The following is a 26,704-nucleotide window of genomic DNA, read 5'->3' as shown; positions in this document are numbered from 1 at the left end:
AATTGGCAGGTAATCAGAAAATATAACAGAGGCATGTGTACAGGGTATTATGAGACCACTGAGAAGGGGGCACCTAACACAGCCCGCATAGAGATGTTAGGTTCTTTGAGGATAGATATTCGATCATTCGATTTGAACAGCAATTCTGTGTAGAGATCTAGAGAAAGGAGTTCTCCTCCTCTTACTTAAACACTGAGTGACTTTCCAATTAAATCTTTTGTCTAACCACCTGTATTCGAAACAGAGGATTCTAGAACTGAGTAGATCACTTTTATGTCACATAGGATTGGGGATATGTCTTATTACAGACTATGTACCGAGCTGCAGCACAAGATCTGAATAAACTGGCTCAGGTCCAGCAATTCTTCATCAAAAGGATGTGTGGGAGAGAATTTACGGCAAGTCTGAATGCAGAGAAATAAGGGATAGAACATCACAGCTTTCTTGGAAGGAAATGGCAAGGCACATACTTGATCAAAGAGGTCAAGTGATTAGGATGTTTGTTTGCATTTGTGGGTCAAGTTAAAACTGCGGTGGGCAAAAAGCCAGAAGTCCATGGATCAACTTCCTAATTGGCCCCCAAGACTGAGACAAACCTATAGTCATAAGGCACAGTAGCCTATTATTTTAGTCTTTTGCTCCTTCCTTCCGTCCCTCCACCCCCTACCATTTCTCATATCATCTTTTCTTCTCCTGCTCTGTCAAACAAATGGAGGACTTAATCTGCATTTCATCTTATCACGCATTTCAGTGATAAGCATAATAATAAATCAATTATATCTAAATTTGTAGATGTTCATTAAAAACATACACCTTTGACAGGGAGATGATCACCAACTACTAACGCTTTAAGTAAGTTAACAATATGACCCTGTTAGTCTTCCAGTCACAAAATCTTCCCAAAATGGTGAGACTGAATATTCAATATGCAAACTTACATTGATGATGGCACTGATTAATGCAGCTGACAAGGGAAAATGCACTATATGCTTTTTATAAAGTGATCCAACCACAAGAAGGGCATTATCGATTCTGTGATAATTTCAAAGTATCATTTCATCTTTACATGATTTTTGTGAGAACGACTGCAACTCCTTTAAGAGATATCAACAGAATGAAAACTTACTGATGAAGATGTTAGTGACTTCAAGGCAAAACATTCTTCTGTTAAAATATAAACTACACATTAGGAAGAAACTGTGATCAAACGTGATATAGTTTGGATGTGTGTCCTCATGAAAATATCATATTGAAATGTAATCCCCAGTGTTGGAGGTGAGGCCTGGGGAGAGGTGATTGGATCATGGGGACGGAACTCTCATGAATTAGCACCATCCCTCTGGGTACTATCCTCGAGATAGTGAGTGAGTTCTCCTGCCATCTAGTCGTTTAAAAGTGTGTAGCATGTCCTGCCTCACTCTCTCACTCCTGCTTTTGCCATGTGACATGCTTCCACCATGACTGTGAGTTTCCTGTGGCCTACCCAGAAGCTGAGCAGATGCCAGCATCATACTTCCTGTACAGCCTGCAGAACCATGAGCCAATTAAATCTCTTCTTTATAAATTACCCAGTCTCAGGTACTTTGTTATAGCAATGCAAGAATGGCCTAATACAGAAAATGCAACAGACATTTTCCCTCATTTAGAGGAAAGGCGATGCTAGGAAACTTCTCTGAAACACAGACCATTTCTGCATTTTTCTTCTTTTCTCCTGGTTTCACTTCCTCTTCCCCACTAGATCCCGCCTCCTATCTTCCACTCAGGGTCTCCATTCCTCCCTGTAAAAACTCTAAGCAGCACACAGATGGGTGATGAAATGGTCAAGGTGTAAACCCTACTCCACCTTCCCCCAGCCCTACTTTACTGCTTAATCCAAACCTTGAAAAAGCAATTATTGCATTAATATTTGTGTGCTGGTAAATTATCTCACTTTAGTAACATCTCCTCTATCCAGCACTGACAAATGCTTCACATGCTTGAATATTTCAGGTAAACAAAATTTACTTTCTTTAGGCTAAACCTTTTAACTTTGTTTAAAGACATGCTTCTAAACTGTATTAGGCCAGGCGCGGTGGCTCATGCCTGTAATCCCAGCACTTTGGGAGGCCAAGGCAGGTGGATCACCTGAGGTCAGGAGCTCGAGACCAGCCTGGCCAACATGGCGAAATCCCTTCTCTACTAAAAAAAATACAAAAGACTGGCCAGGCATGGTGTCAGGCACCTGTAGTCCCAGCTACTTGGGAAGCTGAGGCAGGAGAATCACTTGAACTCGGGAGGCAGAGGTTGCAGTGAGCCGAGATCATGCCATTGCACCCCAGGATGGGTGGTAAGAGCGAGACTCCATCTCAAAAAAAAAAAAAAAAAGTCTAGCAGTTCCTCAGAAGGCTAAACAAAGTTACCATGTGACCGAACAATTCCACTCCCAAGAGATATGAAAACATATATTCATATGAAAATTTGTAGGCAAATGTTCATAGCAGCCTTATTCATAATAGTCCCAACGTAGAAACAACGCAAATGTCCAACCCAAATGTACCAATGTATAAACAAAATATGGTATATACACACTATAATATATATTTGCAAATAAAAAGAAATGAAGTACAGTCAGCCTTCCATATTCTTGCGTTACACGTCCATGGATTCAACTAATGGCAGATCAAAAATCTTCTGATTCTTTTCTTAATGCATTTGTACTGAACATACACAAACTTTTCTGGGTCACTATTCCCTAAGCAATATAGTATAACAATTATTTACATAGCATTTACATTGTATTATATAAGTAATCTAAAGATTTAAAGTATACTGGAGGATGCATGTAGGTTATGTATAAAAAAAGATGCTGGAGAGGATGTGGAGAAATAGGAACACTTTTACACTGTTGGTGGGACTGTAAACTAGTTCAATCATTGTGGAAGGCAGTGTGGCGATTCCTCACGGATCTAGAACTAGAAATACCATTTGACCCAGTGATCCCATTACTGGGTATATACCCAAAGGATTATAAATCATGCTGTTATAAAGACACATGCACACGTATGTTTACTGCAGCACTATTCACAATAGCAAAGACTTGGAACCAACCCAAATGTCCATCAATGATAGACTGGATTAAGAAAATGTGGCACATATACACCATGGAATACTCTGCAGCCATAAAAAAGGATGAGTTCATGTCCTTTGTAGGGACATGGATGAAGCTGGAAACCATCATTCTGAGCAAACTATCTCAAGGACAGAAAACCAAATACTGCATGTTCTCACTCATAGGTGGGAATTGAACAATGAGAACCCTTGGACACAGGAAGGGGAACATCACACACTAGGGCCTGTCGTGGGGTGGGGGGAGGGGAGAGGGATAGCATTAGGAGATACACCTAATGTAAATGATGAGTTAATGGGTGCAGCACAACAACATGGCACATGTATACATATGTAACAAACCTACACATTGTGTACATGTACCCTAGAACTTAAAGTATAATAATAATAATAATAAACACCATTTTATAGCCAGAACTTGATCATACTTGGATTTTGGTATTTGCAGAAGGTCCTGGAGCCAATCTCTCATACTGAGGACAGCTGTACTGATATGTGCCACAACATGGATAAAACATAAAAATATTATGTCTAAGTTAAAGAAGCCAGGTGTAAGAAATCACATATCCATATATATTAATATCCAGAGAAAATCTACAGAGACAGAAAGTAACATTAGTGGTTCCCTGTAGGGGAGAGAAAGGAAATGGGGAAAAGACAGGAGTGACTAGTAATGGGTATGAAGTTTCTTTTTAGGGCAATGGAAATGTTCTAAAATTGATTATGGTGTTGGTTGCACAACTCTATGACTATACTAAAGTCCACTGAACTACACTTTTTTTTTTTTTTGAGACAGGGTCTCCCTCTGTCATTCAGGCTGGGGTACAGTGGCACGATCTGGGCTCACTACAACCTCTGCCTCCCAAGTAGCCGGGGACTACCGGCACACGCCACCATGCCTGGCTAATTTTTGTGTTTTTTGTGGAGACAGGATTTTGCCATGTTGCCCAGGGCTGGTCTCGAACTCCTTGACTCAAGTGATCTGCCTGCTTTAGCTTCCCAAAGTGCTGGGGGTTATAGGTATGAGCCAACACATCTGGCCTGAACTACACACTTTAAGAAAGTATAATTTGGTCGGGCGTGTTGGCTCATGCCTGTAATCCCAACACTTTAGGTGGTCAAGGTGGGCGGATCACGAGGTCAGGAGATCGAGATAATCCTGGCTAATACAGTGAAACCCGGTCTCTACTAAAATTATACAAAAAAATTAGCTAGGTGTGGTGGCATGTGCCTGTAATCCCAGCTACTCGGGAGGCTGAGGCAGGAGAATTGCCTGAACCTGGGAGGCGGACGTTGCAGTGAGCCAAGACTGCGTCACTGCACTCCAGCCTGGGTGACAGAGCGAGACTCCATCTCAAAAAAAAAAAAGTATAATTTGTACTAAAAATAAAAGGTTTTAAATTGAGAGGAAAAAGGGAGGCTGCTTCAGCTTATAAAACAAATTAAGATGACTATTTTTATTATCCAATTATCTGGGTAATGTAATATATCCAATAAACAGTGGCTGGCTCTGCATGTTAATGTATAATTGAACTCGCTGTCTTGGGACATTTGAAAAAGAAAGAAATGGCTCTGTAATGCTGCAATACAGAAGTGAAGAAGGCCAGTGCTGGCACTACAAGGTCCTCTGCCAGTTGGTTTATCCTCTGGTATCTGAATCCACCTGCTCAGTGAAATGGGAGGCTTCGAACACTGATCCAACACCACAGAATAATGTTTTCTTAAACGCAGAGCCCAACATAAAGAAAATTATTTCTTTCCTGAGGGAAATTATTTCCATAGAGATGGCAAGCCCAAAACCAAGTCTTTCTAGCGTGTTCAGGAACTAAATGAAGAAACCACAGCAGCAGACAGTTAATAAGCTTAAAAATTTTAGCTGGGCATGGTGGCGGGCACCTGTAATCCCAGCTACTCAGGAGGCTGAGGCAGGAGAATCGCTTGAACCAGGGAGGTGGAGGTTGCAGTGAGCCGAGATCGCGCCATTGCACTCCAGCCTGGGCCACAGAACAAGACTCCGTCTCAAAAAAAAAAAAAAATTTACTGCTCTTTAAAATCAAGTGGGACTGGAAGGATGGTATGGAGATTTTATTGGTAAGGGCACTTTTCAGAAAATATAATTTTTGTGGCCTATTGCTTAATTAAAATTTCAATGTAAATTCTATATAAATAAATACCAAATTTTGTTTACTGGGTACCTATCCCAGATATTGTTCTTATCCATGTAATACCTTATGTAAAATTCTGACTCATTTGTTTATATTACTAAATTCACCCCAAATTTCACCTCATTCAGGATGAGGTAAAAAACAAGGGCCAAATGCTGTGGCTCATGCTTGCAATCTCAGCACTTCTGGAGGCTGAGGCAGGAGGACTGCTTGAGGCCAGGAGTTCAAGACCACAGCAAGCAACATAGTAAGATCCTGTCTCCACAAAAAAAATTTTAAAAAATTAGCCAGGTGTGGGCTGGGCACGGTGGCTCACACCTGTAATCCCAGCACTTTGGGAGGCAGAGGCGGGTGGATCATGAGGTCAGGAGTTCAGGACCAGCCTGGCCAAGATGGTGAAACCCCATCTCTACTAAAAAGTACGAAAATTAGCCAGGCGTGGTGGCGGGCGCCCGTAATTCCAGCTACTCGGGAGGCTGAGGCAGAGAACTGCTTGAACTCGGGAGGCAGAGGTTGCAGTGAGCCGAGATTGCACCACTGCACTCCAGCCTGGGCGACAGAGTGAGACTCCGTCTCAAAAAAAAAAAAAAAAAAAAAAAAAATTAGCCAGGTGTGGTGGGGCATGCCTGTAAGTCCTAACTACTCAAGAGGCTGAGGTGGGAGAACTGCTTGGGTCCAAAGATTGAAGTGACAGCGAGCTATGATCATGCTATGAGCTATGGAGCTATGAGCACTCCAGCCTGGGTGGCAGAGCGAGACCTTGTCTCTTTATTATTTATTTGAGACACGGTCTCGCTCTGTCACCCAGGCTGGAGTAGAGTGACACAATCTTGGCTTACTGCAACCTCCACCTCCTGGGTTCAAGCAATTCTCCCAACCTCAGCCTCCAGAGTAGCTGGGACTACAGGTGTGCACCACCACTCCCAGCTAATTTTTGTATTTTTTTGTAGAGTTGGGGTTTCACCATGTTGTCCAGGCTGGTCTTGAACTCCTGAGCTCAAGCAATCCTCTCACCTCGGCCTCTCAAAGTGCTGGGATTACTCACGTGAACCACCTCACCTGTCCAGACCCTGTTTTTTTTTTTTAAAAAGAGCCAAAACAAAACCATATAAAAAGTTAAAAGGGAAAATGTTACTGTTCCATAATAAAGTTGGTAGTAGATCATTGGTCCTTCTATTAGAATCACTATTCAAAAAGAAAGTATTAAAATTTTATAAATGTGTTTAAATTTCACCCACTTATAGTCAACATAGTTAATAGTTTATTTTACATCACATTTCATATTCTAAAACTTTTAATTAAGGCTCTATTTCATAAGTTAGCAAATAATTATCTCTTAAAAGAGAAGTCTTAAAGAGGGCTGTCATTAATATGCTCTGTTGGGAAATTGTCTTTTTTTTAAAATATAAAAAATTTATATTTAAAATATAAAAATATAAAAATTTAAAAATAAAAATTTCCAGTTATAGGAAAAATGAAAAGATGAAAAAAGGAACCAAGTGAATATATGTCAGTGGAAAGCATTATAATAAAAACAGCAGTTATTAAGTAGTAGTAAATTTGGGAATAAGCTTCAAACATTAAAAATACCTATTTTTCCTTTTGGAGTAGAAACTGAACTAAGATAAAGCTTAAATTCTACTCTCTACATACCTGGCTTAGGATTAATGATGATGATTCTTAATAATATAGAAATTAGAAAGCAGCCTGTCTGACGGGCAGATCACCTGAGGGTCAGGAGTTTGAGACCAGCCTGGCCAACATGGCAAAACCCCATCTCTACTAAAAATACAAATATTAGCCAGGCATGGTGGTGCATGCCTGTAGTCCCAGTTACTCGGGGGGCTGAGGCAGGAGAATTTCTTGAACCCGGGAGGCGGAGGTTGTAGTGAGCTGAGATCGTGTCACTGCACTCAAGTCTGAGGACAGAGCAAGACTCTGTCTCAAGAAAGAAAGAAAAAAAAAATTAGTTGGGTGTGGTGGTGGGCGCCTGTAATCCCAGCTACTCAGAAGGATGAGGCAGAAGAATCGCTTGAACTAGGAGGTGGAGGTTGCAGTGATCCGAGATTGCACCACTGCACTCTAGCCTGGGTGACAGAGCAAGACTGTCTCAAAAATAAAATAAAATAAAATAAAATAAAAATAAACTTCTCTGAATCCTGACTTGAAATTGGGTAGGTGGTGCAAAAGGAAATTAAGAGGTCCAGTTATAATCAGCGCTAGTTTTCTTTTTTTTTTTCTTTTTTCTGTCGCTCAGGCTGGAGTGCAGTGGCGCAATCTCCACTCACTGCAACCTCCGCCTCCCGGGTTCACACCATTCTCCTGCCTCAGCTCCTGAGTAGCTGGGACTACAGGGGCTGGCCACCACGCCTGGCTAATTTTTTATATTTTTAGTAGAGATGGGGTTTCACCGTGTTAGCCAGGATAGTCTCGATCTCCTGACCTCGTGATCTGCCCGCCTCAGCCTCCCAAAGTGCTGGGATTACAGGCATGAGCCACCGCGCCCAGCCAATCAGGGCTAGTTTTCAATGACACTTTTTAATACAAGTATGCTGTACAGGAACACTGGTAAATGAACGCTGTTAGATAGAAAACAGAGTGTTGAAGTTCAGAGTGGTATTGGCAGTTTGGTGTTTCAAAGGGAGCAATTAGATAAAGTTTTTAATGGTTTATATCTTCAAAGGAAACACTATATATGCTTCTATTTGACAGATAAAATATGAAAAAAGCTAGAAATAACTCATTCAAGGTTAAAAATCAGAGTATCAGGGAGAAATAATAGGCCTCCTGTAATTTTCTATTTTTGAGGGGGGAAAAATCCAGAAGTTAAACCATATAAAAATACCTGCTGTGGTTTGTATATCTGTCCCTTCTAACACTCATGTTAAACTTAATTCTCAATGTGGCAGTAGTAAGAACTGGGCCTTTGAGAGGTGACTAGGTCATGGGGGTTCTGCCCATTCATAGATTAATGGGTTATCATGGGAGTGAAATTGGTGGCTTTATAAAAAGAGGAAGAGGAAGAGAGACCTGAGCTAGCATGCTCAGCCTCCTCACTAAGCGATGTAAAAAGCCTCTTACCAGACGTGGCCCTTTGATCCTGGACTTCTCAGCCTCCAAAATTTTAAGAAACAAATTATTTTGCTTTAAAAATTGCCCAGCTTCAGGTATTCTGTTATAAGTAACAAAAAACAGACTAAGATAATATATCTTTAAATGGATACTATGTCCCTGACTTTATATCAGTTACCAAAGCTTGGCCTCCTTGATGAGTAACTTTCACTCTTTCTAGTTGCTTATGTAAGTCACATACTGGCAAACAAGAGAAAAAGACGGGCCCTAAGCAAAGTTTCTCTAGCCAATAATTTTACTTATAGAAATGAAGGTTTTGGCCAGGAACGGTAGCTCACGTGTAATCTCAGCACTTCGGGAGGCTGAGGCATGTAGATCACCTGAGGTCAGGAGTTCAAGACCAGCCTTGTCAACATGGTGAAACCTCATCTCTACTAAAAATCCAAAAATTAGCCAGGTGTGGTGGTGGGCGCCTATAATCCCAGCTACTCAGGAGGCTGAGGCAGGAGAATCGCTTGAACCCGGGAGGTGGAGGTTGCAGTGAGCAGAGATTGTGCCATTGCACTCCAGCCTGGGCAACAAGAGCAAAACTCCATCTCAAAAACAAACAAACAAAACACCCCACCCCCAAAATAAATTATAATTTGAACATATTGGTAAATTTTATATTATTACATATGTTAAGTGAACTAAATATAATATATAAGTAATGTATTAAATGTATTTAAGTACCTTGTCCAGGACTATTTGGCTAAATGGTAGAGCTGGGACTTGAACTAGGATCTCATACTCCAAATCCAGGTTCTTTCTATTATACCAGAACACCCCCTTTCCTGGACCATTGATCTTCATGCTAGAATAGATTCCTCAAGTCTCTTGGGTACTGATGACCATTAGTACAGATTCACTTATGTCCTCGAATCCTTTTAAAGGGGGATAGTTGCCTACTTGCGGGAGAGCTAGACTTTGGCAACTTTCTTTCCCAGTCAATGGACTGGAATCCATGCTGACCACTTCCTGCCCTCTCCTCTAGGAGGAGGTAACTACCTCTGGCCTACCCCCAGCCTGGGGAAGGCATTCCACACTTTCTTGGCACTGGCTCTTTGCCCCAACCTCACTATAAATGACGTGAGAGGCCTGCCAAAATCCATCTGAAGAAAATATGGTGGCCCTTGGAGACTGAGGATTTTCTTTTTTCAAATCAATTCATGAGATATTTGCTGAATTTTTACCATCTTTTACACTATGGGGTATATGAATATTTAGGGATAGGAATAGCATACAACTCTGCCTTCAGGAATCTTATGCTTATTGAGGCAATTTAGTCTCTAAATAATAAAACTATTATTTAAAAAGTTAGTTTTGAGATCAGTGGCTTCTATGAGAATCTGATACAAACTATGGATGATATGTTCCCCAGAACAATTCATACATTTTTGCAGATTTTCAGGAAGTTAATGGATCCCCTAAAGTCCATCCACTGGTTAGGAATTAAGAAGCTCTGTTGTAAGAGATTCACTGAGTACTACCATATAAAAAATATCTTAAGAACCAAAACCAAAAGACACACTAGTAATACTTGTTCTTTGATGCAAAATGAATAAACCTTATATCCCATGTGAAGGCAAAGAAACTGCTTTCCCTAGTATCTGAATGCCCCTCTACAAGTGATTATTTTCCATATCTAATTTTTTGTGTTTAATTCCATGAGAATCTCTTGTCTGTTTTCAGAGTTTCTGGAATGGTCTTTTCATACAGATATATTTATATATATAAATACAAAGATAAATTTCATTAAAACCAGAAGAAACACAGCTTAGCTAATGAGTTATTTATTCTATTTCAAAAAAAATTTTTAATCTAGCTTAGAATGCTGTTTCTAAGGCTTTGATGCCAAAGGGAGTGAAGTCATTGGGATGAATTGATAATACTCCACCATGAGCACTTTCTTCTTATTAAAAAGTAAATCTTTTGGAATTCAAATTAATTTCTTAACAAAAAGTCAAGGGTTGATGTATAATAGTAAAGAAATATCTGCAGGAGAAACTGTATAATGAACATTAAAATTTCATAAATAATTTCCTAAAGCTTTGTATAAATAAAAAAAATCAAGTCCTTTCACAAATAGGTTATTTGGTTATGTTAAGATGTTTTTTAAAATTGGTTATTGTTACATATTCTGAATCCAATAAATGGAGCAGCAAGAATCAACATATTCTTGAGTATACCGGCAGAGTAGACAAAATGGTAAAGGAAATGAGATAAAAGGGTTTCCATTCAATTTTCTTAAACCTATAAGTAAATACTCAGTCTGATACTTTGGTGACATATGGTGGAGAAAGTTAAATGGAAAACAATGTGACTCAAAGACTAGAAAAAGAATTTGAATTTCTTATTGTTATCATCATTTTAAATGGATTATTAATGCAAATTACTAGTAAATGCACAAAAGCCTAGAGAAGAGATAAAAATGACTATTTATAAAACAAAGATAAACTTTCTAAAATACAAATTTGTTAAATTTGTCCTTAAAAATGGGGAACAGGCCAACCTAATCACAATCTCTGCAAGCATAATTTGAAAGTGCAGTTCAGCTCAGGTTTAAAAGGACCTACACAGATTCTAATTAAAAAAAAAAAAAAAATCCACAGAAAACAATTCACAAGACAGGGATAAACCCTCCCACAATGACAAAACAGTATAATTCTTTAAAGAATGCGATTTTTCTATGAGGCATGTTTTCCAAAAAAAGGGAAGGAGTTAAACTTTCTCAGAGGAAGATAGGGAAACAAAATAAAGACCAGAAATGGTATCAACAGATTTCAGGCTTAATGTCAAGAATAAATGAACATGAGGATAATTTCTTTTCTTCATAAATAATTATTAAGAGTACTAAAATGTAAAATAAAAGCTGATGTTACCAAAAAATGGCTGCATTAAGACATCTTTTCTGAGTGTTGTCATAAAATTAGTCATTAGCATAGGTAAATGTGAACTAAATCATGTATGACACACTTTCAGTAATGTCGTGTTAATGAAGGAGGGCATATTCAAAGGATCAGTATGAACATATACATACCACAGGTTGTTTTGTGATGTCCACCAAGTCCTTAAGATTATAGTATTGATGTTTCTCAAAGGCTGAAAATAGCATGTCTAAAACATGTTGTTTATCAGCTCGAGCTCGCTTTCCGTCTTCTTTCTTTTTCCTTTCATATTCAATCTATATGCAAACAGCAAAGGAAATAAAAGCATCAATTCAACATGCTCACTCTAAAACACAGGCATTCTCTCTTTTTTTTTTTTGAGACACAGTTTTGCTCTTGTTGCCCAGGCTGGAGTGCAGTGGCATGATCTCAGCTCACTGCAACCCCCACCTCCTGGGTTCAAGCGATTCTCCTGCCTCAGCCTCCAGAGTAGCTGGGATTACAGGTGCCCGCCACTACGCCTGGCTAATTTTTTGTATTTTTGGTAGAGATGGGGTTTCACCATGTTGGCCAGGCTGGCCTGGAACTCCTGACCTCAGGTGATCCACCCGCCTCAGCCTCCCAAAGTGTCGGGATAACAGGTGTGAGCCACCGTGCTTGCCCAGGCATTCTCTTTTGAGTCATCCATTAACGACTAGATCGTAAGTTTCGAGGCAGCAGGCCTCTGAACAGTAGTTCAGAACCTGGGACCTGTTACTCCTGGGGTCCCCATATCTTTAAGGCTCTAAGTTAGTAATAATTCCAGTCACTTTCATTATCCCCTAAAGCTTTATGTAATGCATAATGTGTACATTTCCCCCCAAAAAGGCCTTTTGCCAAAACTGTATCAATTCAGTGCGGTTAACTGGTTATCTTGTGTTGATCGAAAACTCTAACGTGTAGTGCTTTTGTTTTTGATTAACAGTAAAACAGTTTATCTAACAGATGCAGTTTCATAGGTAACATCTTTCAAATGTGGGGTTCTTGGAGGCAGGCAGATTATAAAACGGGTTCTTTACGGAGTGAAAAGTTTGGGAAGCATTGGTAAAAAGGAAAGGACATGGACCTTTTCTCATCCTGACCCTGTGCAACCTCCTTGAACCTGTTTCTCTTCCCATACAATAAAGTTAGTTTAACAAGAGAAAGGGGTAAGTATATACTTATCACTTCAGACACAAGCAAACCATTTTTCTGAAATTCCCATTTAAAACTTCATGTGACCTCTAAATTCACCTGTATAATACATCTTTATTTTTTAACATGAAGTAAAAAAATACAGTATCTATTATCCAAATAAAAATGACACTTCAGGACCATGTGTTATGTTTATTCTGCAGTTTTGTGTACCTCCATGCATGCCAGCTTAAAAAGCAGTGGCACTAACACAATGAAGAAGTTCCCTCCTACTGTTACCATCCTGGGACTGTTCAATTGTAAAACATCACCCTTTTTACTTAAAATATGCAAGTTCTGTTCTATTACTTAGTTAATTGAGATATTTGTTTGTTTCTTTTTAGGAACACTTCACTTGTATAAACCATCAGAAACTTGTTGAAGGGGCCAACCTGGTGAAGAAAGCATCAGTAGGTTGGGTGGAAACTGCCAGAGAAGAATGTCCTGTGGGTCAGCTGGAATAATTATAATCTGGGGACTAGCTTCGAAAACAATGGGATACATTTAAAAACTTACAAATAAATTATTCCACAAATAGCCTCAGGTAGTTAGCTTACTTTATTTTAACAATAAAGATTTCTTATAAAAGGATAAAATTTAGTTTCCATTGATTTATTGATACTAAAACTAAAAATATGTCTTATGAGAGACTGTCAAATTAGTGGTAAAAGGTAACTGAAAACCTTGAGTATCTATTTTTCAATTAAATAAAGTTGGGAGTGAGACAAAGGGAAAGGACTCAATCATCTTCATTTTTTGATATGTACAAACTGGGAGTAAAACTCAAACTCCACTGAGCTTCAGCAGATTAAGCATAACTATATGCTAGGCATTGCGCTAAGATATGGGGAGAGTAAGACAGCTTTTTCTTTCTAAAACGGATTTAAATGGATTAAAATGATTATAGAGGGGAGGGCCTTGAGCGTTTTAAATGCAGTAGTGGACAAAGAGCTACCTAGGACAAGATCACCATGCTAAAAAAAATGCAAATGAATGACACAGATTGTATTGTTAGGGAAGACTGAAATCCAGCCAGTCTCAATTTTTTTTTTTTTTGAAATGGTGTCTCACTCTATTGCCCAGGCTGGAGTGCAGTGGTGCAATCTCGGCTCACCACAACCTCCACCTCCTGGGTTCAAGTGATTTTCCTGCCTCAGCCTCCCGAGTAGCTGGGATTACAGGTGTGCACCACCATGCCCAGCTAATTTTTGTATTTTTAGTAGAGACAGGGTTTCACTATGTTGGCCAGGCTGGTCTCGAACTCCTAACCTCGTGATCCGCCCGCCTCGGCCTCCCAAAGTGGTAGGATTACAGGCGTGAGCCACCACGCCTGGCCTCAGTCTCAAGTTAAATTCAGGAAATAGCAGAGAAGTGATGGTATACTCAGTTTCCACCTTCAGTAGGCTGTTTCTTGTGTAAAATGATTGGAGAAGCTAGGAAGTTTAACATGAAAAATGTTTTCAAATAAGCCCACTGGTAAAGTAAGATAACCTACTTTACAGAGGGTGCACATTCTAGTTGGCTGTGGAGAGAAAACTTAAGTGTTGTTATCAAGTTGTCCCAACCCAGAGTCACATGTCAGATGCAAGAGGACCTGAATCAAAGGTAAAAATTAATAAATTAGAAAAGAACTTTAAAATCAACACTAGGGATAAGAGTAAGGGTCGGATTAAGTTGTAATTAGTAACATTAATGAGTAGTAAGAAAATTACCGAATTCTACCCAGATTTTTCAAAAATCATGGGGCCAGGCGCAGTGGCTCACGCCTGTAATCCCAGCAACTTTGGGAGGACAAAGTGGGCGGATCATTTGAGGTCAGGAGTTCAAGACCAGCACGGCCAAGTCTCTGCTAAAAATACAAAAAAATTAGCTGGGCGTGGTGGCACACGCCTGTATTCCCAGCTACTAGGGAGGCTGAGGCAGCAGAATCGCTTGAAGCCAGGAGACAGAGGTTGCAGTGAGCCAAGATCGTGCCACTACACTCCACTCTCAGCAACACAGTGACTCTGTTTCAAAAAAATAAAAAAATTAAAAAAAAAAAAATCTTGGTTTACATGCTTCAATCTCAAATTGAAGTTAATGTTGGTGCTTTCTCTTTAAAATTAGAAAAACAGACTAAAAATATATGCTTATCTTTCTGTGTTAACATGTATATCACTGGTTTAGTTCCTGGGGGCACTGCAGCCTACCTCTACATTTGCCTAGTGAACAAAAACTGTTTTTTTTTTTCCTGTCCGAAATATTTGTTAATTGTTTACTTATCAAGACGAACTCTTTCTCAGCCTAGATATTAGTGTTTCATAGTTCATGAACACAAGTCAGTGACGAACTTCCATGTGATTCAATCCAAGCAAATTCTTTATATTCCCAAACCACTTTGCACTCTGAAAGATACCAGCCTTCCTCATCTCCTCAATATCTTTCATGGAATCCTAATTTCTGAAGAAATCTGCATATGCCTTATTTCTTGCTTCAGCACAGCAAACTTACAGAGAGCTGCAACCCCCAGGGATGCAATGAATGCTCCAACAACATAAAACCTCAGATGCATGGCGTTTGGTTTCATCAAAGCACTGGAAACCATGGTAGTTATTGTCCTTGACAGGCATATGTCAATCTTAAGTAATGAGATTCAGAAAATAAAATTAACTATATAGTTTATTCGAGCCCAAAGCTTGAGGATAGCCACCTGGATGCATAGTTTCAAGGTATCCTGACTACATAATCTGTAGTAAACAAAAACTCTTAAAAATGTTGTCTGTAAGCCAGGTGCGGTGGCTCACGCCTGTAATCCCAGCACTTTGGGAGGCCGAGGTGGGCAGATCACGAGGTCAGGAGATCGAGACCATCCTGGCTAACATGGTGAAACCCCGTCTCTACTAAAATTACAAAAAATTAGCCGGGCATGGTGGCGGGCGCCTGAAGTCTCAGCTACTCGGGAGGCTGAGGCAGGAGAATGGTGTGAACCTTGGGAGGCGGAGCTTGCAGTGAGCCGAGATCGCGCCACTGCACTCTAGCCTGGGTGACAGAGTGAGACTCCGTCTCAAAAAAAAAAAAAAATTTAGTCTGAAAACCCAGACATACAAAATAACGATAGCAAGAACAAAACAGAAACATTCCTCACTAGAGAAATTTAAGTACTTTAAATTTAATCCTACATTTATTTAAATTTATTCAAAAATAAAAACAGAACATCTCTTTAATGTCCTCAGGGACTGTTTAACTACGGGATAATTTATAGAAGATTGTTTTAAAACAAAATTTATGGCCACACATGGTGGCTCACACCTGTAATCCCAGTGCTCTGGGAGGCCAAGGTGGGAGGATCACTTGAGACCAAGAGTTTGAGACCAGTCTGGGCAATAAAGTGAGACCCATCTCTTTAGCCATGAACGAGCCTGTAGTCCCAGCCACTCAGGAGGCTAAGGCAGGAGGATTACTTGAGCCCAAGAAGTTGAGGCTGCAGTGCGCTATGATCATGCCACTCATGCACTCCAGCCTAGGCAACAGAGTGAGATTCTGTCTCTAAGACAATAAATAAATAAATAAATAAATAAATAAATAAATAAATAAATAACAAAATAAAGATTAGGCCGGGCGCAGTGGCTCACACCTGTTATCTCAGCACTTTGGGAGGCTGGGGTGGGTGGATCGCTTGAGCATAGGAGTTCAAGACCAGCCTGGGCAACATGGCAAAACCCAGCCTCTACAAAAATTACAAAAATTAGCTTGGTGTGGTGGCACTCACCTGTAGTCCAAACTCCTTGGGAGGCTGAGGTGGGAGGATCACTTGAGCCCAGGAGGCAGGGGCTGCAGTGAGCTGAGAATGCACCAATGCACTCCAGCCTGGGCAACGGAGTGAGACACCGTCTCAAAAATAAATTAAAGATTTAACTAATACTGTACTACAAAAATATTATTGTTTTAATTAGTTAACTAATTTTAGAGATGGGATCTCACTCTGTTGCCCAGACTAGAGTGCAGTGGTGTGATCATAGCTCATCGCAGTCTCAACCTCCTGGGATCAAATTATTCTCCTGCCTCAGCCTCCCAAGTAGCTGGAACTACAGGGGCATGACACCATACCCAGTCAATTTTTAAAATTTTTTTGAAGAGATAGGGTCTGGCTATACTGCCGAGGTTGGTCTCAAACTCCTGGCCTCAAGTGATCTTCTAACCTTGACATCCTAAAGTGCTGGAATTACAGGCATGAGCCACTGCACCCAGCCAGTTAAATTTTTTTTTTTTGATAATGTCTAAGACAGGCTCATAATCCAAATTCTGCTCTGTGGTATCAAATAAGTAGTTCCAGTGTATGTGTAATTATCGAAGGGGATTTAAATAATTTCCATGGCCATTAAGTTATTAATAACTTATAGTTAGGACAAAACCAAGGTCACTGAGGTAATTTTTTAAAACTAAACAGTGCAGAAATGGTAATCTTAATACTATATTCACAACTTGACACTACAAATAAAATTAACTGTACAAATAAACTACCAATGATATGAACTATTCTATTTAGGAGAAGATTACAGTTTTGAGATAATGTTATTTCTTCTCTTTTTAGCTCTTTGCCTTTTGGGCATTTTGCTTCTCAGTGGAGCTCAGGCACTGTAAGGAAATGATATTAAAGCAGTCAGATATCTAACTTGTTGGCAGCCACTACAAATCTTAGTAAGATTGGAGTAGAAACAGCTTTTATATTGTGTGAATTTTAATTACCAATCTTCTATCCAATGATCACAGATCACTGCGCAACTGACTATATAGAAATAAATGTCAATTCACAAAGTACTTTAGTCTTCAGTTACAAATTTTTACCAAAAAATCCATCATATACAATTAATTTTCACAACAGAACACAAATTATTCTTTTTTTTTTTTTTTTTGAGATGGAGTCTTGCTCTGTCACCCAGGCTGGAGTACAGTGATGCTATCTCAGCTCACTGCAACCTCCGCCTCCCGGGTTCAAGTGATTCTCCTGCCTCAGCCTCCTGAGTAGCTGGGACTACAGGCGCGTGCCACCACACCCAGCTAATTTTTTGTATTTTCAGTAAAGAAAGGGTTTCACCGTGTTAGCCAGGATGGTCTTGATCTCCTGATCTCATGATCCCCCCACTGCGGCTTCCCAAAGTGCTGGGATTACTGGCTTGAGCCACTGCACCCGGCCCCCAAACCTTTTCTTTTTTGAGATGGGGTCTCACTCTGTTGCTTAGGCTGGAGTGCAGTGGCGCAATCTCACCTCACTGCAGCCTCCGTCTCCCGTGTTCAAGTGATTCTCCTGCCTCAGCCTCTTGAATAGCTGAGATTACAGGCGTGTGCAACCATGCCTGGCTAATTTTTGTATTTTTATTAGAGACAGGGTTTCACCACGTTGGCCAGGCTGGTCTCGAACTCCAGGAACTACAGGGGCATGCCACCATACCCAGCCAATTTTTAAAATTTTTTTGAAGAGGTAGGTCTGGCTATACTGCCCAGGCTGGTCTCAAACTCAAGGCTGGTCTCAAACTCAAGTGATCCACCCGCCTCAGCCTCCGAAAGTGCTGGGATTACAGGTGTGAGCCACCACGCCCAGCCTATTCTTGACTAAAATGCAACCAAATGTTGAAAATCCTTTGTGGATTTGGTATATATATGTTCAACCATCATTACTGAAACTGTAATCACTGACTAAAACTATAAATGCCACCCACTACCAATTAAAATTTATAATACAGACATCCATAAACTTCTAGATTATTGTTTGCAGAAATACTTTGTTTTGTCAAGGCAGTCTTTGTAAAGGCTTTTAACTTTTGAAGTGAGCATGACAGCTTTGAATATCATGGTTCTGCATGTTAAATCCTTATGAGATATTATTCCCCCTCCCCTCAACTAATGCTTCTATTTCTGCCTAGTGTGTCATTATCTCTTGGGAGGAAATTATTTCTTTAGAATTGGTCAGTCCTTTGTGTGCAAATTCAAATGGACAAAGCATGTAGTATACTTATACTATGTATTATAACAGGCAAATATTACTGAAAAGCCCTCATGATATAGTCCTACAAACATCCTTTTTATTTAGGAAAATTCAAATTTATGCATAGAACTTTAAAAGATCAACCACTCAAACCCCAAATCTTAGTTCTGCAGACTAACACAGTCGGCTGCCACACTGAAGGGAACAGAGCATATATGCATAAAAATGAATTTCCTTTCTAGTTTCTGGGGGTTTACCTCAACAACCAGTTTACTAAGTAAGCTTTTCTTTTTTTTCTCTTACCCATCTGAGCACAGTTAAGGTTTTTGAGTTCTTTCTGGCCAAGAGCTTTTACCAGAAATAAGAAAAAAAAAAAATGAGAGAGAGAAAACTTATTTTTTCAAACTGTGGGGCAGAAATTCTAACAAAAAAAAGAAATATTAATTCTTTTTAAAAAGTTCTAGGTTTGGCCAGGCGCGGTGGCTCACACCTGTAATCCCAACACTTTGGGAGGCCGAGATGGGCGGATCACATTGGCCAGGTGTGGTGGCGGGCGCCTGTAGTCCCAGCTACTTGGGAGGCTGAGGCAGGAGAATGGCATGAATCCGGGAGGCGGAGCTTGCAGTGAGCCGAGATTGTGCCACTGCACTCCAGCCTGGGCAACAGGGCGAGACTCTGTCTCACAAAAAAAAAAAAAAAAAAAAAGTTCTAGGTTTGCTAGAAAGAGGTTTCCTTCTAAGTACCATTACTGAACACCCCACCCTCAACAGGAGATGGCAGAACTATAAAAAGTTCTCATCTCTTTGGTTCAGTGGCTGCATACTAGAATTACCCAAGAAGCTTAAAAACTTAAGATGGCTGGCCTCCTCATTAGATTAACCAAATCAGTTTCTGAGGGTATTTTTCTGTTTTTTTTTTTTTTTTTTTTTTGAGATGGAGTTTCGCTCTTGTTGCCCAGACTGGAGTGCAGTGGCATGACCTTGGCTCACTGCAACCTCCGCCTCCCGGGTTCAAGCAATTCTCCTGCCTCAGCCTCCCAAGTAGCTGGGATTACAGGCATGTGCCACAATACCCAGCTAATTTTGTACTTTTAGTAGAGACGGGGTTTTACCAGGTTGGTCAGGCTGGTCTCGAACTTCTGACCTCAGGTAATCCACCTGCCTTGGCCTCCCAAAGTGCTGGGATTACAGGTGTGAGCCACCGCACCCGGCCTATTTTTCTTCTTTAAAAGCTTCCCAGGTGATTCTAGTATACAGCAACACCGAAAACAAATGTCTAGACAACAGAGGACATGATTCCTTATGAGAAGAAAAGGAATTCCTTATGAGAAAGTTTATAAGAGGCCATGAAATACATAAAAGAATGCTATGAAATTTACATAGGCTAGATACGATGTTCACAAAGTCAACCAGAACACACAGAGTCGCCCTTACTTGGATTCAAAGTTGGAGGGAGTTGCAAAGAACCTTACTCATCAGCTGACTCTATAACTTTGATTATACACCTTTGTGAGCAAAAAATTAAAAGCATGAGCTATGCATATATCTTTATAAACTGGACAAACGTACTACTGTATTTATAAATAGATATAAGCATACACAAGATAAAAAATTTTAAAGGGATGAAAGAGTATACATAATTTTAAGAGTAAGTTTTGTCAAAACTACAAAATACCTTTTCGTTTTGCTCTCAAAATACAGTGATTTGCATTCATGTTCTGTATGCTTAGTTTTTAAATACATTGAACACCATGATAGCTTTGTATCAGCAATAGCTAAGCTAATATAACAAGGTACAACACTCACAAAGGTCAAGGGCCACTTTGCCAGTTATTTTGCAACAAGTCTTCAACTCTAGCCTTGGTGGTAAGGGCGGGGTGGCAAGAGGTCTGCAGGCTACATTTCCAAGATTCCCTTGCTAGCGGGTTTCCAGCTGGGGTTCTGCCAATAGGAGAATGAAAGTGGGAGGGAGGGAGATTTTTCTTCTTTTTTTTTTTTGTATTGCAGGAGCACCTCTGCAGCAGCTTCCTGATCTCTTCTTCCTTTTGCAACTCCAGCCCATCCATTTGGTATTCCTAAATCATTTGTAACTAACTCCCTACATTACATTCTTTTCTGCTTGGAATATCTAGAGTTGTTTTTGATTCCACCATAGACACTAACTGAGTCATCATTAAAGACAGGGCATGACAAGCCATATTTAAAATGATACTGATAATTTCCTTTTTGGAAGGGCCAAGTTCTTTTCAGATCTGATTACGTCATCACTGTTTGTCACCTCAAAGATTGACTGATAAACCATTTTTAGAAGCAAGAGAAGTTCAGTTTTTCACTTTCTTGTTCACATATGCTTGGTTTATTAGTATTATCTCTAATTGACAGTTTCTCTGCAGAAATCATTTGTTGAGACTGAGTTTAGTTAAAAATAGATACTATAATCTGTAAATCTCTGAATTGAGCACCAATGCTAAAAAGCTGAAAGCAAATGAAAACATGAAGGCACAACGCTCAACCCCTCTGTCCTGTCCCATTTCCGCTCTTCTGCTGAAAAACGACCGACTAGCACAGGAGCTGCAAAAAGATGCCAGGGTCAATCTACATAGTATTTCTAAAGGTCAGTTTCTTTCCTTTACTAGGTGCCAAACAAGATACATGTAAGTTTTATAATAATATAAATATAATAATTTTCCCCCTCACCCAGTGGGCCCTCTTGTAAACCATACTTTGACATCTCCGTTATTTCCCAATGTCTGTTTTCACTACTTCAAACAATGGGGGAAATTTGATGTTCAAATGTTTGTAAGTGCAGGATTAAACAAATTCCTAAAGCTTCCTAATCTTGAGTATATTAAAGTGAAGTGTCAATTTAAGAGGAGGATATAATCAGAAACTACAAGTTTTTTAAACACAGAATCCTTTTTATCTGACCATCTCACCTAGTTTATGTTACAAAAAATTTACTGTGGAAAATGCTGACCTACATGAACTGATTCAAGTTTCAGACACTCAATGAAGATTTAAGGTACAGGAAATGCCACTTAGGGAAAAAAACCTGACATGTCATATCCTAGTAAGAAGATGGTTTTCAGGGGTGCGATTTCAATGGAGTATTCTAAGAGATAAAAATAATCATATAATTCTTTTTGGCCCAGTAGATGGTTTCTGAATGGCAAGTATGACAGACATTATACCCTGATAGTTTGTGAACTAAAAAGATAAATCTGAATTTAATTCTTAGAATAGCTCCAAGAACAAAATTGGATATTTTCTTTACATATATACAGGTAAATTCATCTATTTGCCATAGGTGGGTGAAAAAACTGTGGGTAAATGCAAGGTAGTTTCTTTCTGACCAAATGTAGGAACATTGTTTTTCAAATACATATGCAATTTCCCAGTCCCTCTTTCACTTTTTTGTACAAATTTTTTTTGAATTTTTATTCTGAAAATTGCATTCAAAGAAGCTCAACTGTTAGAATGAAACACTGAGCTTCATGTTTATATAACTTAATCTGGCAAGACTTTCAAAACATTTCAACATTATATCGAGTTAAAATTTTTTATTAAAAGTCTTTATTATGTTTCCTCTAAATCATTCTTGCTGACCTGTGTTCGTTTATGTTTCTCAGTCTTTTAAAAGTCAATGTCCTCTTCTAATAAATAACAAAAATGTTATACTCTTTCTATAGTTGGTATTACACTACAATACTGAATATGTTTTTTAAAGCTATGCAGGTGCCTATCCTGGTTTACTCCCAAAAGAAATAATGATTAAACATTCAAATGCAATGTGGTAGATTATAGTCAATCTTTGTTTGGATGTAAAAATCTTAATCAAAGATTCATTACTATGACTCATTTTCACTATGACAACCTTAACAAAGGTTGATATCTTGAACTAAAATGTCACTTAATGTTAATTATCTTTATAGAGGGTGCTATAGCTTTATATACTAAGGAGCTCAGAATATAACATGTTTGTACTTACTTTATTCACCAGGGGTATGTATCTCAGACACGAAGCAGATATTTAAAAAGTACTTGTTTAAAGAAGGTAAATCTTAGACAATCAGTAAGGTACTATTATGGCTTTCTTCCCTGGCTTTCTTTCCTTTCCAATCTTCCCCTTCCCAACATAACTTTATTGCTTACCAACAATTCAGGCAATACGTGCTCACTGTGACAATTTCAACAATTGGAAAAGATTTTATAAAAAAGAAAATTAGGATAAAATCACGTAGATCCTGCCATCCAAAAATAATGACTTAAAATATTTATTTAATGAATCCCCAACTTGGGACACTTGTTTCCAAACTTTTCCTATCTTAAATAATAGAGAGAAGCATTATTGTATATATATCATTGAGCACTGGTCTCACTATAATAAATTCCTAGACACAAAACTGCTAGGTCAAAGGATATATCCTTTTATAGTGCATTTGGCATAAATTACCAAACTTCCCTCTAGAAAGGTAACAACTCTTTACAGCCTATGAAAGTGCAGTCTTTCTTGTACCCACTGTAATAAAAATATACACAAGGGTAGAAATCACAGAGAAGCCTGGCCCATAAAAGGATAAAAAAGCTGAGTCAGGAGCTACAGAAGCAGCACACCAATGAGGAAGAAAGGCAAAAACAACTAAGATCTATACTGTTTTACAAAGTAGAATAGAATCTCTATTTACACGTAGCTCCAGAAAACTGTATGTATTCCCATCCAACAGTAGAAAAGACTACAATGGAAGAGGACAAAGACGTGGACTTTAATCTATTTATCTAAGTCAGAAAACAACAGAAAAATACCTCTTCTGGATCATCTGAAACCTTACCTGTCCTTTAGTTTATTTTCCTCCTAAAGCATAACCAGAGGCTGTAAAATGGAAGCTTGGCTGAATGCAGTTGAACTTTTACCTGGTTTGTTTAACTCACATAGTGTAGCAATTTCAAAATGTGAATGTATTTATATGGGTCATGTGCACTCCAGTTCACACAGTCTCTAACACTGACTTTCTTAAATTTCATTGTTCCACTCATTTAAGATATCTACTTAGCCCTAGTGGCATTTGCTACTTTCATATAAAATAACCATTCAAATATCATAAAGTAGTAGTTTGGTAGATGCTATCCTGCGTCACTTAATAAATGTTGATACTAAAGGCTAGTCTTTTTTTTTTTTTGAGACAAAGTCTCACTCTTGTCCCCCAGGCTGGAGTGCAATGGTGTGATCTTGGCTCACTGCAACTTCTGCCTCCTGGGTTCAGGCGATTCTCCTGCCTCACCTCCCGAGTGGCTGGAATTACAGGTGCCTGCCACCACTCCTGGCTAATTTTTGTATTTTTAGTAGAGATGGGGTTTCACCATGTTGGCCAGGCTGGTCTTGAACTCCTGACCTCAGGTGATCCACCTGCCTTGGCCTCCCAAAGTGCTGGGATTACAGGCGTGAGCCACCGCACTCCGCCAAGGCTAGTCTTAAAGAAAATTTTCTTCCTAAACTCAGTATCAAAGGTAATCTTAAACAACAAAGTGGGATACAAAATTCCAACTGTTAATTGCTATTTGACTTAACTTGGGTATTTTATTTTCAGGAAACCATCACACTTATTACATTACAGATATTTCAAAACCCAAAACCCTTAGCCCTTTTAGCAACTGCTAATCACCAGCAGCAACATACACAGTGGTTAACAGTATGGCTCCTAAGCTAGACTGCCTGAGTTCAACACCTGGACTGATAAATTACTGGCTGCACCACCTCAGGTAAGCCAGTCTCTCTGCCTGTTACCTTATCTGTTGTAGTTTCTTCATAGGGTTGGTATGAAGATTAAGTGTCATTACTTACGAAGCACTCAGACCAATACCTGGCACAAAGTATACATAATATGTATGCGATAAATGTGTATATTGTATAATACATATAGTACATATAAGATACACAACAATAAAAAAGTCTTGAAATATAAATATACAATACTTTCCCCTTATTGGCAGGAGATATGTTGCAAGACACCTCCCTGCCCCACTTGGTGCCTGAAATTGTGGATAGTACCAAACTCTATATATTATGGTTTTTCCTATAATACATATCTCTGATAAAGTTCAATTTATAAATTAGGCACAGTAAGAGATTAACAAAAATAACCCATAATAAAATAGAATAACCCTAACAATATACTGTAATAACAGTCTGTGAATGTGGTCTCTCTCTCTCTCACTCTCTCAAAATATCTTGGTGTTCTGTACTCACTCTTCTTCTTTCTTTCTTTTTTTTTTTTTTTTGAGACGGAGTCTCGCTCTGTCACTCTGTCACTCAGGCTGCAGTGCAGTGGCGTGATCTCGGCTCACTGCAAGCTCCGCCTCCCATTCTCCTGCCTCAGCCTCCCCAGCAGCTGGGACTACAGGCACACACCGCCACGCCCGACTAATTTTTGTATTTTTAGTAGAGACGGGGTTCACTGTGTTAGCCAGGATGGTCTCGATCTCCCTGACCTTGTGATCCGCCTGCCTCGGCCTCCCAAAGTGCTGGGATTACAGGCGTGAGCCACCGCGCCCAGCCTCTTCTTTCTTTTTATCATGTGTCAATAGATCTGTTAACCAAGAGGGCTACTAAGTGACTAATGGGTGGGTAGCATATACAATGTGGATATACTGGACAAAGGAATGACTCACATCATGGATGGGATGGAGCAAGATGGTGCTAGGTTTCATCATACTACTCAGAAGGTTGCACAACTTACAACTTGTGAATTGTTTATATCTGGAATTTTCCATTCAATATTTTTGACTGTAGTTGACTGTGGGTCACTGAAACTGCATAAAGTTTTGAAATTGTGGACAAGGGAGTACTACTGTACAGATGGTCCTCACTTTGCATGGTAGTATGAGACCATTAAAACGCCTGTGAAAGCTGAAATTAGGCAAAGTGATCTTAATAATCAATGAGAAAAATTACTGCTGTTCCATGACCTTTAAAATTTTTTGTTAACACATTAAAAACTTTCTTATGGTTCATCACAAAGGTATAGAATAATTTTTAAAAATAGTAAAACTAATATTTAGTTAGTACATTGTAATTTAAAACATCAGCAACATTGAGAATTGAAGTGTTTTACTTCTTTGTAAAAATTTATCAAGGGTACTTTAAACAGTGGTTGCCTTCTTTTTGCCATGATATAACTTGCAATGTAGAGTGAACATCTTTTCTGTACTTTTAGCAAATTGTCATATTCCTTACTAAGTCCAGATCAGGTACTGTAATTCAAGCACCTGATGGCAAGGTGTGTAAATTCTCAGGTTCTTTGGAAACCTAAGACTCTATGATACAGAAAAGAATGAAGATATAAAAGAATGAAAAGAGACAAGCAGAAGACTTACATTGTATTGATGATTAGCAACAGGTTTGTAATTGGTTGTTACAACTTTGTCCAGCTGTTGTGATAGCCTCACAGGTTTGGAAGACTCTTCTATTTGCAATCTGAAAAAAAAATAAGGCATTATTAACACTCTTGTTTAGCAGAGTGAAATATGAAGAGTTATTATTTCTATAATTCTTATTCAATGAAAACTAATATATAAAAAGGTAACCTCAGAGGATACACTAGCCTTAATACTTTAAAAATGCACTGAATATACGTGACTATAATGCAGAAACCAGTACACAAGCTAAATATACAAACTAACTCATTATAATGCCACAATGTACTTTTCACCCGCTTATTATATAGGCAAATCTTAACCACTAAAACCAAGAAGCTAATCAGCCTTAAATTTCTGGGGGAAAAAATCTTCATGTAAAAATAAATCATCTTAAATTACATGGTCTAAAATCAATCAAGTTATTAATTCAAAATGTCTACTCAGCTGATAAAAGATAAAGGTAAATAAAAAGAGAATACATCAACACTCAAGGTTTACTGAACAGCACAGAGAGAGAACATTTCTATCATCACAGAAACCTCTATTAGACAGCACTGCTCTAGAACTACTGCAGGACACCATCTAAACTGATCCTGTCTCTACAAAAAATTAAGAAAAAAAAAAATTAGCCAGGCACAGTGCCTGTAGTCCTAGTTACTCAGGAGGCTGAGGTGGTAGGATCACTTGAGCCTGGGAGGTCGAGGCCACAGTGAGCTGTGACTGTGCCACTGCACTCCAGCCTGGGCAACGGAGAGAGACCATGTCTCAGAAAATAAAATATAACTCAAAACACTGCTTTTGAAAATATATGCCACCATGTATAGTATATTATAAAACAATAGTTGACTA

General features: G+C 39.1%; 1 protein-coding gene across 1 annotated transcript in view; it reads right to left on the bottom strand.

Moving 5' to 3' along the window:
* GTF2F2 (general transcription factor IIF subunit 2) overlaps positions 1–26,704 on the bottom strand; it is a 163,475-nt gene that overhangs the window by 5,301 nt on the left and 131,470 nt on the right. Inside the window, exons 6-7 of the mRNA XM_001154142.7 lie at positions 25,814–25,913; positions 11,422–11,565 (exon numbers count right to left, since the gene is read on the bottom strand). Of these exons, the coding sequence (XP_001154142.1) occupies positions 11,422–11,565; positions 25,814–25,913 (244 nt within the window). The remainder of the gene's footprint in view (positions 1–11,421; positions 11,566–25,813; positions 25,914–26,704) is intronic.

This window comes from Pan troglodytes, chromosome 14 (assembly GCF_028858775.2).
Source record: "Pan troglodytes isolate AG18354 chromosome 14, NHGRI_mPanTro3-v2.0_pri, whole genome shotgun sequence".
Taxonomy (NCBI): Eukaryota; Metazoa; Chordata; class Mammalia; order Primates; family Hominidae; genus Pan; species Pan troglodytes.
The sequence above is the reverse complement of the archived record's forward strand: the minus strand, read 5'-3'. Positions and strand labels throughout refer to the sequence as shown.